General features: G+C 41.4%; 1 protein-coding gene across 3 annotated transcripts in view; it reads left to right on the forward strand.

The window, feature by feature from the left end:
- MAPK8IP1 (mitogen-activated protein kinase 8 interacting protein 1) overlaps window positions 1-16,163 on the forward strand; it is a 60,327-nt gene that overhangs the window by 27,299 nt on the left and 16,865 nt on the right. For all 3 annotated transcript variants that reach the window (XR_015697325.1, XM_014060319.2, XM_014060325.2), the window contains exons 3-4: window positions 8,587-8,817; window positions 15,612-15,693. Coding sequence is in view for 2 of the 3 variants with exons in the window: in XM_014060319.2 (XP_013915794.2) it covers window positions 8,587-8,817; window positions 15,612-15,693 (313 nt within the window). In the remaining variant the exon portion in view is untranslated. The remainder of the gene's footprint in view (window positions 1-8,586; window positions 8,818-15,611; window positions 15,694-16,163) is intronic.

Genomic DNA, 16,163 nt, shown 5'->3' on the forward strand with positions numbered 1-16,163 from the left:
CCAATCCCATTATATAACTAATCACTCAAACTAATTACTCATATAAATACATATTTCTATGGGGCTAAAGAAATGTTTAAAATAATGGAGCAACTGCTGCTATGAAGGAAATGAAATAGGTGTTATAAAAATATGCATCAAATTGAAGTACATAAATCAATTTTAATTCTGAAAAACATGAATGACCCCATTTGTCTTACAAACCATATTGCTTGATTAAAAGAATAGGGACTATCCTGTTTTTCATAGTACCAAAGATGAGCACATCCATGCAGGACAAAAGGTGGCAAAAGGCATTTAGAAGCAAAGACATTCCTGAACATAAGCAACAAAACCCACGGCCCCTGGATTTCTCTCACTTTCTAACTTCCAATTCCACATGGACTGTTTCATCCATTTCTGTCTGCTGTGCTTGTTAGTGAATTACACACGTTCTCAATAATAAGCTGAAGAAAGAGTGGAGCATCTAGTCAGCTGCTGCAAGAAGGTTGCACAGATTACCTATAAACAACAGTATGATGAAGTAAGGTTTTTAGGTTTTAGGTTTTATTGACATTTGTAGGCCGCCCTTTTCCCTGAGGGGACTCAGGGCGGCTCACAGAAAACCAAGGGAGGGGGAATACAACATTAAGACGACAACATATAATAAAATCGACACCATACATTCAATATTCGGGCGGGGTAACGGTCCTTATCCCCAGGCCTGACGGGCGAGCCAGTTCTTCAAGGCTATGCGGAAGGCTTGGACGGTGGAGAGGGTACGAATCTCCACGGGGAGCTCGTTCCAAAGGGTCGGGGCGACTGCTGAAAAGGCCCTCCTCCTTGTAGTTGCCAGCCGACACTGGCTGGCCGATGGAATGCGGAGGAGGCCCAGTCTATGCGATCTTATAGGTCGTAGGGAGGTAATCGGCAGAAGGCGGTCTCTCAAGTATCCAGATCCACTGCCATGTAGGGCTTTATGGGTGAGTAAAAGCACCTTGAAGCGCATCCGGAGATCGACAGGTAGCCAGCGCAGCTCGCGGAGGATAGGTGTTATGCGGGTGAATCGGGGTGCACCCGCGATCACTCGCGCGGCCGCGTTCTGCACTAACTGAAGTCGCCGGATGCTCCTCAAGGGCAGCCCCATGTAGAGCACATTGCAGTATTCCAGCCTAGAGATCACAAGGGCCCGAGTGACTGTTGTGAGTGCCTCCCGGTTCAGGTAGGGTCGCAACTGGCGCACCAGGCGTACCTGGGCGAATGCCCCCCTGGTCACAGCCGCTAAATGGTGGTCGAATGACAGCTGTGGATCCAGGAGGACTCCCAGATTGCGAACCCTCTCTGAGGGGTGTAAAATTTGACCCCCCAGCCTGAGTGTTGGAATGTTGGCCAAATCTTTGGGAGGGAAACACAACAGCCACTCGGTCTTTTCTGGGTTGAGCACAAGCTTGTTAATCCTCATCCAGTCCATAACGGCCTCAAGACCCCGGCCCATCACGTCAACCGCTTCATTGATTTGGCACGGGGCGGACAGATACAATTGAGTATCGTCCGCATATTGATGGTATCTAATCCCGTGCCTGCGGATGATCTCTCCCAGCGGTTTCATGTAGATGTTGAATAGTAGGGGGGATAAGACCGAACCCTGCGGCACCCCATAATTTAGGGGCCTTGGGGACGATCTCTGCCCTCCCACTAACACCGACTGTGACCTGTCCGAGAGGTAGGAGGAGAACCACCGTAGCACGGTGCCTCCCACTCCCACCTCCCGCAGTCGTCGCAGAAGGATACCATGGTCGATGGTATCGAAAGCCGCTGAGAGGTCAAGGAGGACCAGGATGGAGGGATGTCCTTCATCTCTGGCTCTCCAAAGATCATCCATCAATGCGACCAAAGCGGTTTCTGTTTCCGTTTCCAAAGAACAACGGTGGATTGGAAGATCTGCAAGAAAACCATTTGCCCACAGGACTGATATGGCCACAAAATAGATACAGTAATAGAAAATGAAGAAGCTAAAGTGGTCAGCAACTTTAGAATTGAAACAGACAGGCACCAGCCACATAACACCCTAGACTTAACAATTGTTGATAAGAACGACCAAAAAGTCTGCACCGTGGACATAGCAGAAGAAACTGCGGACAGAAGAATAGAAGATAAAGCGCTGAAGAAAATCACAAAATACAAAGACCTGCAAATAGAAGTAAAATGACTGTGGCAAAAGAAAGCAAAGAAAAGACAGCTTACAGTTTGCTGCAATACCTTTAGCACCACCAAACGACATGTGCTTATCTATCCCCAGTCCTTGTGAAGTACTAAATAGGTGGATAACCATGCCAAATCCAGTTTAAACACCTGACTAATTATGTGATGAACCAAAATAATGCATTAGGAAACAACAACATCTCTCCATCCCAGTCCTTAGGAAGAATTGAATAAATGGATTAAAAAATGCTAAATCTAGTCTAAACATTTGGTTGACTATGAAATCAACAACAACAACAACAATGATAATCAGTCAAATGCAAAAAGCCGCACTGCTTGGATCTGCATGCATATTACGAAAATATGTTACGACGTCCTAGGCCCCTGGGTGGGGCCCGACTAGTAATCAATGCCAAATCCGGCGAAACAACTGGCCGCTGTGATACAATTCTGTTGTTGTGATGATGATAATAATAATAGGTAATAATAATAAACAACCAGTCTAAACCTTTCGCTGACTGTGTGCAAACTATAATAATTTCAAGCTCAAGACTACTTATTCACAGTGATCAAATGAAGCTTGGGCCTTCAAAAATCCAGTGTTTTGTTTAGAGTCTAAATGCACTTTTAAAAACTGGGTGTTGCAAGTATATATGTTGCAAGGGAGAATTAAAAAAGAAATTTGGAATATCAAGTTTAGTATAGATGGCTTAATTTTTCTTGCTCTTCTCTGTGCAAGACCATTTTTAGAACTATGATAATATTGCGCAGTAAATGTTCCTTCATTGATAACTAAAGAGCATATTAGGTGGCATGAAGGAATGCCTTCCATATCAGCTTATTCTTTTAACTTGCAATTTGCATCATCAAGAAATATTTGCTTTTTGAAAACCTTTTATCTTTTTCTGCAATTTGGAAAGTGCTACAAGTAGAGAACCACTATGGAATATCCCTGCTTTACAAAAGAAAAAAAAAGTGCACAACTAAGTGTACCTTTTGGATTTGCCAAGAGTTATTGAGAGTCAGACAGCATACAAACTCAATCCACTCATTGTTAAATATTATCTTTCCACCCCTGTGCTTTTAAGGAGTTTGGTTGGGTTTTGTCCCTTACCAGCTAAAATCGTTTTAATCCACTATTGAAAAACATTCAGAAAATTTATATTTTTTGAAAGTACCATTTAGCATGTAGTATTCATACTTTCAGAATATTTAGATGTTGTAATTTCATTTTGCTAAGCATTGGATTCTGTGTTAATGGAGTCTGGACAATTTCTCATGTGCAACCTGTTTCAGCTTGATCAGTGTATGTTTAGGTTATTCATGTAGGAATAGGCAATGACCTGTAGGTGGCAGAAGAGATCAGTATCTGATTTCTATGTTGATACTGTATTTGCTTCTTCCTTGCAAGCAGCAATAAGAAGATTTAGTTGCACATGTGACTAAACTCCTACTGGGGATAGGAGGAGGACATTTGAGTTGTGGCTGGATGATGTTTTACACATCAGTGTATTGTACGTGCTTCTGCTGGGATTTTTGTGAAATGGTTAATTATATACCCTTAAAATTCTAAACTATTGGGGGATATAAACTTGTAACTGGATATAAACTTACGGGTAAGCTACAACATTCCTACAATTGTTGTAGCTTACCCATAAGTTTATATCCAGTTACATAAACATAAGAAGATATATTTGTCAATTACATATATCTTGGTCTCATATACAGATTTCACATTTTCTATGCATTTTTTCCTGCTTTGGGTCATAGTGTTCTTCAAACCACAGAGTACCTACTAACATTGTGTGCCTACAAATATTACCAAATTAAAATAAAATGAATGTCTTTTTTATTATATTTTATTTCTTTTAACTGAACCAGATTTTAGATAGACCATGTTCTAAATGGAAGAGTGAGGCTTCCACTTAGAGATGAATATGAGGTGCTGTTTATGAGTCATAAGCCTGTATGTTTAGTACGCACTGCAATAATTTCATTCGTTGTGGCTTTCCCGCCATTTTTTTCAGATAGATTTCTGACCACACCTGTTAACCTCATGGTTTATAATTGGACAGAATGAAGCAGTCATTCCAAACAGCAAATCCAGGATGCCATGAAAGGACATATTTTTTTGCCCTTAACTATGGATTTTCCCCAGGAAAGTTTCAGAATTAAAGTTCAAGCTTGTAAGCATATGGTAGATAGGGACTCAACATATTTTTCCCATGGTTCATGTTACCCTGCAATCTCTCTCTGTAGTCGATTTTTCTTACTTACGCTCACTTCTGGTATTAGAGGCGAATGGGGAAGGGAGTGATTGGCCTTTACAGATTACATTAACTGTACAACAGGGAAGCAATGGATATGAAGAACATTTATGATTTCTTGCTTATTATATTATTTTTGTACTTCTAAGCCCTTACTTTTCTATATAGAATTTTCATAATCTAATAGTAATTAATATACCAGTAGTTATAGAGAAATCAGCCTGTCCTAACATCTCTCTATGTCACATGTGTATGAGTCTACCATACTCAATGTTTTCTGAGAAAAAAATGATAATAGATATTGGACACAATGCTCTTTGAATTGTGCCATCATGGGGGAGGAGTAGATGACTTGATAGAACATTATGTCATAACTTAAATGCAAGATTGCTCCTAGATCTGGGAAATTAAATCACCCTTTAGACAATATTTGGATCCAGTCCTTTCTTATGGTGCAGTATGACATTTCTTTATTATTGAACGTTATCTCCCTTGCCTATTGGTCTAATTTTTAATAAGGTGGCAAACAGATCACATTCTCAAGTCACGTTTTTATATTTTGAATGCCTTTCAGTCAGTCTTGATGCCTAGCAACTACAAGTTATTGGCAAGATTTCAGAATGGTTTTGCCACTGCTTTCTTCTTAGGGCTGAGAGAAAATGACTGGCCTAAGGTCATCCAGCTGGCTTTGAGTCTAAAACAGGACTAGAACTCATGGTCTTCTGGTTTCTAGCTCGATGTCTTAACCGCTACACCAAACTGACTCAAGTCACAGCATGAGTGAATTCTATCCTCTACAATCGGCTTCTGCTAGGAGAACAGTCAATAGATGCTACTTTGTGGTTGGTTTGGTGTGGTGGATAAACCATGAATATTTGGAGCAGGGTAGACTTTCTAGTTTATAAGTCACATTAAATTATAGAAGAATCTTATGTATGCCAGCACAATGCTTGGTCATAAGAAATTTAAACAGGCTATTTACATTTGAAAAAAAATCATACTATTCCTATCATAGTCACATACAAAACAATAAAATCCTTACAATTTTTAAAACATTATAACAAAACACGTAAACAATTTAAAACACCCTTTCACCTGGTTCCAGGAATATTGTAGTGTCTGTATCAGGTTTCGAACTGTGAGAACATTACCAAAATAATAGGTGGATATGGAGGCCTTCCAAAGGTGGAATTCAACTGGTTTGGACTGGTTCGCCCAAACAGATAGCGGGATTCACAGGTGGCTCCACCCACCCATCCCTGCTGTATGGCATCCCATTTAGGCCCTTTTTCCACCACAAGCTCATGTGTGGAAGGCTGAACATGTGCATGCTCACATTTGCGAACCGGTAGGGAAGGTAAGTGTATACTACCCCAGAGGTCTTCCCATCTAGTAAAGTATATTTTAATATTTCCCCACTTCTGACTTGAAATATCTATCCTTTAATCAGCAGAAGATTATAACATATCCCTGCTGATGATCCCTGTGGTGACTCTTCTGGTCTGTTCTGATTTTGTGCGCGCACAACTTGATGAACAAAACAAATGGATTGGCTGCTCTATTTCCTTATCTGCACGATACTAAAGTGTGGCAAAAACACCTATTAATTATGGTGCCACCGTATGAATGGGGCCATTCTGGAGGAAATGTGAGTTTCCTCCCTTTTTTGATCATGAAGCAATTGGTGAGGGAGAAGAAAGGTTGCACTCATCCTTTCATCGCTGACTATTTCAGTCTTAAAATAGACCACTGAGGGCCAGTTAACGCATTACAGAATTGCTGACCAAGGTTTAGAGACTGACTCTAATGCTCTTGCACAGTTCTGATGGACCCTCAGCATATAACTATCTACGTTTTCTATATAACAACAAACTGTTGTTTTATACGGCTGATCAGGGGCTAGAAGGGAAGAGACATGCCTGCAAAAACTTGAAATGGCCAGTAAAGGCTGCTGTGTTCCCACTTGCTACCAACTAATAAATTTTGACTGATGGAAAAGACAGCCAAATATGTTCAATTTTGCATACTTTGTAACTGCTGGATGTGGTCAAGTTAAGGCAGAAACTCTTTTTTAGCTGTGATATTGCTAATAATAATAATAATATTGGTAGTTCGCTGTCTTACTAATGGTCAGGGGACAAAATGAACACAATGCCATGGGAACTCAAACAACAAAGACTTGTTGCCAGAACATGTCTGCAGCATATTTATGTGGGGAAAGAGATAACTCCTTAATGCTGTGCTGAGGTAACAGTAAAATGAGCAGGCTTTATGGTTTCATCCTGAAATGATGAAATGATGACTTACTGCAGCCCACAACGTAGTCTTGATTTACTGGACACCCAATTATATTGGCATTGAAGGCATGTGAAGGTGGCTGTGAAGAAGAACCCTGTAACTGCAAGAATCGTTGGATCGTACAATGGCATGATATTCATTGTCTTCTAAAGGAAAGGCATTAATAAATTAACAGAGTTGGAAGGGACCTTGCAGGTCATCTAGCCCAACCCCCTGCCCAAGCAGGAGACCCTACATCTGCCTCTACCTAGGATCGAACTCACAACCTCCTGGATTGTGAGGCGAGAACCCCATCTCTAGGCCACAGCAGCATGATAGCAGTGTTCCAATATCTCAGGGGCTGCCACAAAGAAGAGAGAGTCAAGCTATTCTCCAAAGCACCTGAGGGTAGGACAAGAAGCAATGGGTGGAAACCAATCAAGGAGAGAAGCAACTTAGAGCTAAGGGGAAATTTCCTGACAGAACAATTAATAAGTGGAACAACTTGCCTCCAGAAGTTGTGAATGCTCCAACACTGGATGTTTTTAAGACATTGGATAACTATTTGTCTGAAATGGTATTGGGTTTCCTACCTAAGCAGGGGGTTTGACTGGAAGACCTCCAAGGTCTCTTCCAGCTCTGCTGTTCTATTCTATTCTAATTCTATTCCATTCCATTCCATTCCATAGCTGATCACTATTGATGGGTCAGTGTAATGGAGATGAGAACACATTTTATGTTGCCTCCTCGATGATTATTTAAAACCTATGGCCATTTCCTACTTACTGGTTGATGGTGTCTTCAATTACCTTTTGGCCACAGCTAAGGAGATAAAATGCCTTTTTTCACTCTATTATATCGACATAAAGGAAGCTGGATGACTCTTGCCACTGTAGAGTTAGTGCTTGTCACTTTTCCTTGCCTCAAATGAAAATCATTCCATCACATGAAATGCGATATCCCTGTCTTTCTTCTATTGCTTTTGTTTCAGGACACTGTAATCACCTCCAGGATGGGGAGTAATAAAATTCAACAGAGTTTATACACCTCTGGTGTATTACATAGGATAAAGGATAAAACACTGCTTTGTTTGATGCAGCTAAAAAGAACTTAAACCAGTTTCACTCATAAGGTGGGGCCAAGCTGATGGCAAATCACAGCCATGAAAAAAAACAAACAGTGGAGATGTTGCTAGGGCACATGTGTGCCATAGTTGGGAATGATTTTAAAAAAGAAACAGCCATTGCTCCGAAAGAGACATAGAATAGAATGAGCTGGAAGGGACCTTGGAGGTCTTCTAGTCCAGCCCCCTGCTCAAGCAGGAGAACCTACCTATACCATTTCAGATATGTACACACATACACACACACTCGGGCCTAGCATAACACTGCAAAAAGAATCCTTTATATTTAGGATTTTTGTAGGGACTGATGTGCTGAAGAAGCATTTCCCCTTAAGTGTGTGCCTCGGTCCGCATTCTAGATGCAGCTTCAGCAACTTGGCTTCGTTTCCCTTGAACTGATGCCAATTGCAAACGAAGGAGCAAGGGAATCGAACAGATGTCCACGATGCCAAGTAGCCTTCCCAGAAGAAGATTGGACATGGTGGGGGACGGCAGCTTCGCCTCTTCGTTGTACGCGGAGCCGGAGCGACGCTGTGGACTCCCCCGCTCCCCCCCTCCTTGCTGGCTGCTGCCTTTGCTTTTCAGCGGCTCTCCCTGAGTACAGTCTGTGGCTGCGGCTGCTAAAACACCGCGTTAGTCGCTGACCTCTCTCTCTCTCCCCCCCCCCTCTCTCTGCCTCCTTGCACGACTCAGTCTCATGATTCACTCTTTCTCCCTCCCTCTCTTGTATCTTGGCAGAGCCATTTGAATCTGCAGGCCACTAGCGTTCTGGGAGTGGGCGGAGGGGAGGCGAGTCGGCTCCAGGCAGAGATGCTTCAGCTGGACCTGATTGATGCCACTGGGGAGACCCCCGCCGAAGAAGGGACGGCGCCCGATCCTATCAAGGAGCCCCAGCCAGTAACCATGGATACCTACAGACCGAAACGGCCCACCACGCTCAATCTCTTCCCGCAGGTGCCTCGGACGCAGGTGAGTTCCTCGGCCTCCCACCCAACGTCCCTTGACACACCCCCTTCCCGCCGCCTTGTCTCTTCCCGTTTACTAAGAAAAGGCGATTTTTAGACCTCCCCCCCCCCCCGCTTCGAGGAAGTTGGATTCCCTCTCCCTCCGAATATACAAGGCTGTTTCAGCTTCCTACTTGTTGCCTAATTTGAGGGGCAGCGGGTCCTCCGGCCGGGTTGCGTTTTTGAAGAAGGAGGGGAGACATTCTGGGCTGAAGGATGCCTCATTTTCCTTCCCTTCCCGTCACAATGAAGAATTAAGCAGTAGGAGAGTTTAGAGTGAAAGAAGTGAAGCCTCTGAAGAAGTAATCGCTTTTACGAAAAAGGGTGTTGCGCAGTTCTCGATGGGAGAGAGGGAGGGTAGGATTGTTAGTGGCCATAACAATGTATTCTGATTATGCGTGAAGGTCACCTGCCTCCTTGTGTTCTCTGCCATTCACAGTATGCCTTTGATTCAAAATGTGTTCTACAGCTGAAAATTGGCAAGCTCTGGATGTGGATCAATTCTTAGTGATCAAAGGAGACAGAGACCTTGCATTGGGTAGGGAGAGAAATAAAAGCATACATAGATTGAGCAATGCTACGAATTCCCTATCTAGGGTTGCAATGGATTGCTTTTTTACCTGTGGCAAAATGTAAAATAATGCAAGGTACAATTAATTCCTTTTTATAGAATATGCTTGTTTGAGATGAGAGCAGCTCAGCTAATGAACTGAGGATCTATTCAGAGTGTATGTACAACACAGTGTGAGCTGGAGAGAAATTAGCACAAGTTTAGGCATGTTTAGTAAAATTTACTATTCCCCTGACTTCAATTAGAATTAGTTTCTTATATAAAGTATTGCAGTCTATGAGAGGATCTCATTTCTCTGGGCTTTAGACTATAAAATATTCCAGGATTGTTTAACATATCTTATTGGCCTTTTTCAAGTCATAGAAATAAGACAAAACTGTTTCACCATCCAGAAAGTCACCTTATGGGGTTAGTAACATTATATATTGTCTACCTTGTGGATTTGTTTCATGGTTATCTTTCTTTCCTAAGGGATGGACATAAAATGTGACAGTTTATTTTTTTGCAGAGGTTATAAAGGCTAGTGTAGATATCCTGGAGGTCTGACCTAAGGGATTGTGCAGAATCCTTGACATATCAGAGTTATAAACAAAACCACTAGGGCCAAAGGGATAATTTATCATGGAAGGTAGATCTATTGTATCTTCTGAATTGTGCTAAAAGCCTAAGAGAGTGTGCTTCTGGGAGGAAAGAAAGTGTGAATAAATGGGATTTGTTCAAATCCTAGGTGACCCGAGCTTGGCCACAAAACTCAAAATGATCTTAGATGCTTAATCCTCAAAGGAGATAGAGGAAACTGTAAATCTTTGCTGCCTTGTAGAGGTCACAAGGATTTTTGAAGCTTCAGTGAGGTTCAAAACAAAATGATGGATGTATGGAGAGAAAAAAACATTACAGACAGACATCTATAAGATGATATAATAAAAAGGACCCTATGGCAACTTAAGTTAGGTTTTCTACAACCTAATGGCTTCCAGGTAAGACAGAACTCTTATCATCAATAGCCAGCATGGGCTAGAAGCCAAAACTGGAGCTGTTAGCCAAAACTTCTAGAGGTCACTAGGTTGAGAAGTCTGCCTTAAAATAATAATAGATATCAATAGCTTCCATTTAGTAGAGCCTACATCAAAAGACTCAAGGCAGTTGTATTAGTTGTAGATGGGAAAGTGGAGGCGGTGAACTAGTTGAAAGTATTAAAAGTACTGCTTCCCAGGAGACTTCTTTAAAGGAACTGGGGATGCTCTTCAAAGTGATACAAAATGTATGAATGGTGGGTTGATGTGTTTTTTTGCTAAACTGTGTGGTATCAGAGAATGCTTTCCCTTCTGTACTGTTATATTCCCCCTTCATCTGGAGCTGTGAGGGCCTCATGCTTTAATTATTCACAATCTGCCCATTTTTTATATCCTTCTCTCTCATCTATACAGCAGTGAGGAAGGTTCCACCCTGGACTATTTTTAATTATATGCTGTTCTGGGATACACCTTCATTTGCTAAATAAGATTTTCCCTGTGACAATTGGAAAATGGAAAATGCAAAGGAAAGCAGGTGCCACTCTGTGAAGCAGATGGTGAAGACTGGGGTGGGTGGGTGGGTGGGTGGCACTGGGAACTGGTGTTCAGTATGCAGTTGACAATGGAGGGTTTTAAAGTGTAGGCAGAAAAGTGTAGTCATATAGAAAGCAAAAATATTGCACATCAATATCTGAAATAGCTCAGGTGCTATTAGTTCTAGAAAAGAGTGAAGTTAAGTTATGACGACTTTTTCAGCTACAGGATACAATTGGACTTTGGAGAGGATGTTATGGGGACTTTGAAATATGGCATCAAAGAGAAGGCTGTGGATTGTAACCAAACACAACCCCCCCCCCATCTATTTCTCAGAAGGCAAGATAGTGAACATGCTCTCAGCTCTATCTCACCAGTGGACCTGCTACTTCCTGCAGCTCACCAACTTTTCTTTGGGCTAGTTAAGACACATTTTCCAAATAGAGCATTAGGCACCATTTCTATTGGTTAGGAGTGTTGTTGACCTTTATAGGAGGCCCAAAGCATTTTTGGAAATAATATTGGGAAGTGGAAATGAAGATGTAATGGGCAACAAAGATCCGGATCCTAACTGAAGGGACTGGGTTGTTTCTAAAACAAACCAAGAGTTTATTTTAATCAGTTGGACCAGAAACATAATGTCATTATTATTGTTTTTATCTTAAAGGTGCCTTTTCAACTGAACTTTCTGATCCAGTTGCCAGAACTGGAAAGTCCAGTTGTCTCTTGAAAAAGCATCTTTGGGACAACTGTGACCTGGATGACTGAGAATCTCCATAGACATTATTGTTTTCAATTACCGTATTTTTGGAGTATAAGACGCACCTTTTCCCCTCAAAAAAAGGCTGAAAAACTGGGTGCATCTTATACACTGAATATAGCATTTTTTCCTCCCAAAACTCCACCCCTTCACCAAAATGGCCGTGCATAGCTTGTAGGAAGCTTTTAGAGAGCTCCTGGGGGCTGGGGAGGGCAGAAATGAGTAAAAAACAGCCCATTGTTTCTCAATTTTAACCTCACCCATCCCCCAGGAGCATTCTATAAGCTTCCTAATGGGTATACATGCCCTCTTTTTTTTTTTTTTTACAAAAACCGGGCCCATTTTTGCAAAAAATGGGCCATTTTTCCTTGTTTTGGGAGGGCACCTCTCCCAGAAGCACTCTGCAAGCCCCCTAAAGGCTATTCATCCCTTTTTGGGGGGAGGGAAACAGGCCCGTTTTCACAAAAAATGGGCCATTTTGGGGAGGTTTGCTGACTTTTTTTTATATGTGCCTCTTCAAAACCTTGGTGAGTCTTATACTCCGGGGCGTCTTATACACCAAAAATACGGTACATTTTTTTTAAAAAAGCAACCAGCGTTGGGAACTTAACTCTAGATTATTGCAACCTGAAAATTGTTTCACTAGTATAGAGAGCCCATGTGATCCTTGCAAATTTTACTAAAGAGGCCAAACTTTGTTCTGTTCAGAATAAGCTTTAATGCCAACACGTCAGTAAAACTTCCTATTGTCCATGGTTGGAGTTTTTAGTTTTTTTAAAAAAGGGGGGGGGAACTACCACAATTATTGAGGAAAGTCACAAACATACTGTAGGGTGGGAAAGTTAATCTTTTTTCCTCATATTATTTTTCTCTATCCTAAGTTATGCTTGGAGGAGATTTGTTTTCAAATTTTCACTTATCACAAAGCTCACTCAGTGACTTAGACCAGCTTTTCACACTGTTTTAGGCCACCTACCAAAATCAGAGTAATATAGTTGCTACCTTTTGCCCATTGATAGAAAATATCTGTTAATGCACCTTCTGCTATAATTAATACTACTATCAATAGTAATTAGGCATCTGTTGAATTATTTTCAGAATCTCAACTCTTAAAATATTTTGAGACAACAGGGTTTTGAAGCCAATTCTGGCATTCTGAGGAATATAACTGTTTGAGCCAAATACTTTGAAACTGAATTTAGCTAAAAAAAAAAAAAGTGTACTTTTACAGGTTTTGAAGGAGGAACGTAATCATACCAAGGAAGAAACATAAGAGTTGCTGGGGATCTGGGAATCTGGAATTTTTCTTTCCCTGAGGTGATTGGAATAATAGTAAAAAGGTGCACTGCTGTGCTTGTCAAAAAGCAGAGGGAAGGGGGGGGGGAACGATTTAAAAATTGCCGAGTTTCAAACCAACAGCCTTCTCTTACCAAGGCAAGAGTTATTATACCTGTGGTACTACTTCAGCACTCATGATAAAGATACTCTAAAAAAACATTAAAAAATAAGGCAATACGAAAAGGATATTTACTTTTAATGTTCTTATATTTGCTCAGTATGTCTGTATATATTTGTTTTTCAGTGTTTTAACCTTGTATATAAACAAATTCAGTTTAATATTTGTGTATACACACACACTTACACACAGAGAGAGAGAGGGAGAGGGAGAGAGAGAGAGAGAGAGAGGGAGGGAGGGAGAGAGGAAGACCTGCCTACAGGAAGAAAAGTGAGTGGTCATTTACTTTCCTGGAAAAGAAAGGTGAGAGGCACAGATGTCCAACATTCAGACTGAATACCTTGCAAGCTGTTGCAGTAGTGACTCCATCTGGACAGGATTTTCTTAAACCGGCTTAGAGTCAAGATGGCATGAGAGTGGACAGGAGCAGCTTAAATTCCAAAAGCAGATATGCCCTTCAATGAGCTTCTGGAATTATGTTGAGTCTGCATTGTCTCAAACGCTTTCAGTGCAAGAGGGGTCTTTTGATACTCTATATCACTTAATTGCAATGAAGTAGGACTGAATTGCATCAAATGAGATAACCAACTTATAGATATATTTATAAAATAACTACTGCATCCCAACGTCATAAAAATATAGGACAGGAAAGTGAGTGCCATGCTTGAATCTTCTGATGCATTTATATTTCTTCAATTTACACTTGACCTGGCTGTAGGGAAAAATAATTGTGTGGGAGAAGGAGAAAAGAGAAGGGGAAACCATGTTAGCAAAGTCAAAGTGTAGCAAAGTCAGCAGTATTACTGAATGCATTGATTAAAGTTTGCTTCTGAGACCAATTCAAAGTGCTGGTTATGAATTCTATTTGTATAGCTTGGCTCCCGGGTACATACAAAATATATTTATTTATACATCAAATTTAGAGACCACCCATTTCACTTATATTGTGACTCTGGGCAGTGTACAATCTTTCCCACACAGTTTTTGCCCATTCGATTTTTGAAGGAAAGCACCTGAAATGATAAAGGTGTGGACTGGTGATGGAACAATTTCTCAGTGATAGAGATAGAGAGTTTTGTACTACCACGATTGAGGCAGGAAGGGACAGAATAAAACAGTATAAGTAATTCACTGAGATATGCAGTTTGATTCTCACTGGCCCAAGGTTGACTCAGCCTTCCATCCTTCAAGGTGTGTAAAATGAGGTCCCAGATCATTGGGGGCAATATGCTGACTCTGTAAACTGCTGTAAAAGCACTATGAAGTGCTGTATAAGTCTAAGTGTTATTGCTATATGCATAATACAAGACAGTTAGAAAAATGAAGTGCATCAAAAGTGGATGAGATTGAAGGGAAGAGTACAATGAGCTTCAGTATCTTTATTTCATTCATTCATTCATTCATTCATCCATTCATTCATTTTACATATTATGCCAACAGTCTCCCCTACAAGCTGACACTGGGCAGCTATGCACCAAAGTGTGAAAGTAGAACTAAATATTTATTCTAGAATGCAAATGCCATTTATATTTAAAAGGCATACATATTTCACAACTCTATGCACATTTGCTGATTGTTAATCCAGTTCACATGATTCTTCACTCTCATAAGAAGGTATCTGTGCACTTCCCACTCTTTGTAGCAAAGTATTGGGTGGGATATTATGGGATGCCAGAATGCTGAATGAAGGCCTTTTGATCTGATGATAAAAATCTGTGCAACAGTGGAGGTTGAGGATTCTCCATCTCTGGAAATTTCTCAGGGATGGTTTAATTGGCCTGCTTGAGCATTACAGAGTTGGACTACAGATTAGACTAAACTCCTTGTGGTCCTTCCAGCTCTACAGTTGATTCAGTGAGGAAATATGAAAACTAAGTAGTACCTCGTTGGAGTGATGTGAGGGTGAGAGTGATGCTCAATTGGGACAGTCTGGTGTTTTCCCAGTTCTTTTCTTCCTTTTTTTAAAAAGCCCTACAAAATGCTAGCTACATTTAGAGTCCTCCATCTGGCCGCAGTCTGAATTAAATGAGAGACAACAGGGTAGGAGTTAAACATCTGTGTAATTCAGTTCCCCTTCATAGGAGCCAACTAACTGAAGAGGCCCCAGAAAGAGAAGGCTTAAGTTTCGTCTATTTCTTGTAGCCTGCTGCATCACCACCTTGGCTTTTCCCTTCTCCTGTTTCTATGCCTGCTACAAGGAGGCTGCAGATGCAGAGCAACAGATGGAGGGAGTAGTGGGATCCCTCTGAATAGCCCTCTTTCCCACATGCACACTGACAATAGCTTGCCGTGTGTGTGTGTGTGAGAGAGAGAGAGAGAGAAAGAGAGAGAGAGTGAGGCCAATGTAGGAGGAGAAGGATGGGCCTCTTTGTGCCATGAGCCACTTTCCCTTGCAGATACAAGCCCTCTTTGTTCTTTTCTTCAGGACACTCTGAATAACAACTCTCTGGGGAAAAAGCACAGTTGGCAGGAACGAGTGTCTCGGTCATCATCCCCCCTGAAAACGGGTGAGTTCATCTCAGCACAGGCAGATTTGCTTTCCCCCCCCCCTTCTGCCTGCTGGAACAGTCCCCAGTGCTTGGACCTCCTCCTCCTTATAATCTTCTAATGTCTTTTCATTTCGGCTGCCATCTTGCAAGGAATGCTGTAGTTTTATTAATTGACTACTTGGACTCAAGCCATTTGAGAGCTGGCTTTTTGTGCCTCGGTTCCTTTAGGCCAGCATTTTTCTTTTTCCCTTTTTTTTAACATGAGTCAAATGCACAGAACAGCACTGGGGGATGTGATGTGTTGGAATGACTGTAACATGTACTGGATTTAGATTCAGATGCCTTGTCAAACTTGCAGTTGTCATTAAGCACATCAGTCTCTTGATCTAAGGTATTTCATGGGGTTTTGCTGGAAGGGGAAATTATAAGTCATATCCTTTTAAGTGGAAGGATAAAAATGGTAGAAACTCCATGGATGTCATCTTCTG

This window comes from Thamnophis sirtalis, unplaced genomic scaffold (assembly GCF_051295495.1).
Source record: "Thamnophis sirtalis isolate CommonGarterSnake01/CBP01778 unplaced genomic scaffold, rThaSir2_p1.2 scaffold_1, whole genome shotgun sequence".
NCBI classification, from domain to species: Eukaryota; Metazoa; Chordata; class Lepidosauria; order Squamata; family Natricidae; genus Thamnophis; species Thamnophis sirtalis.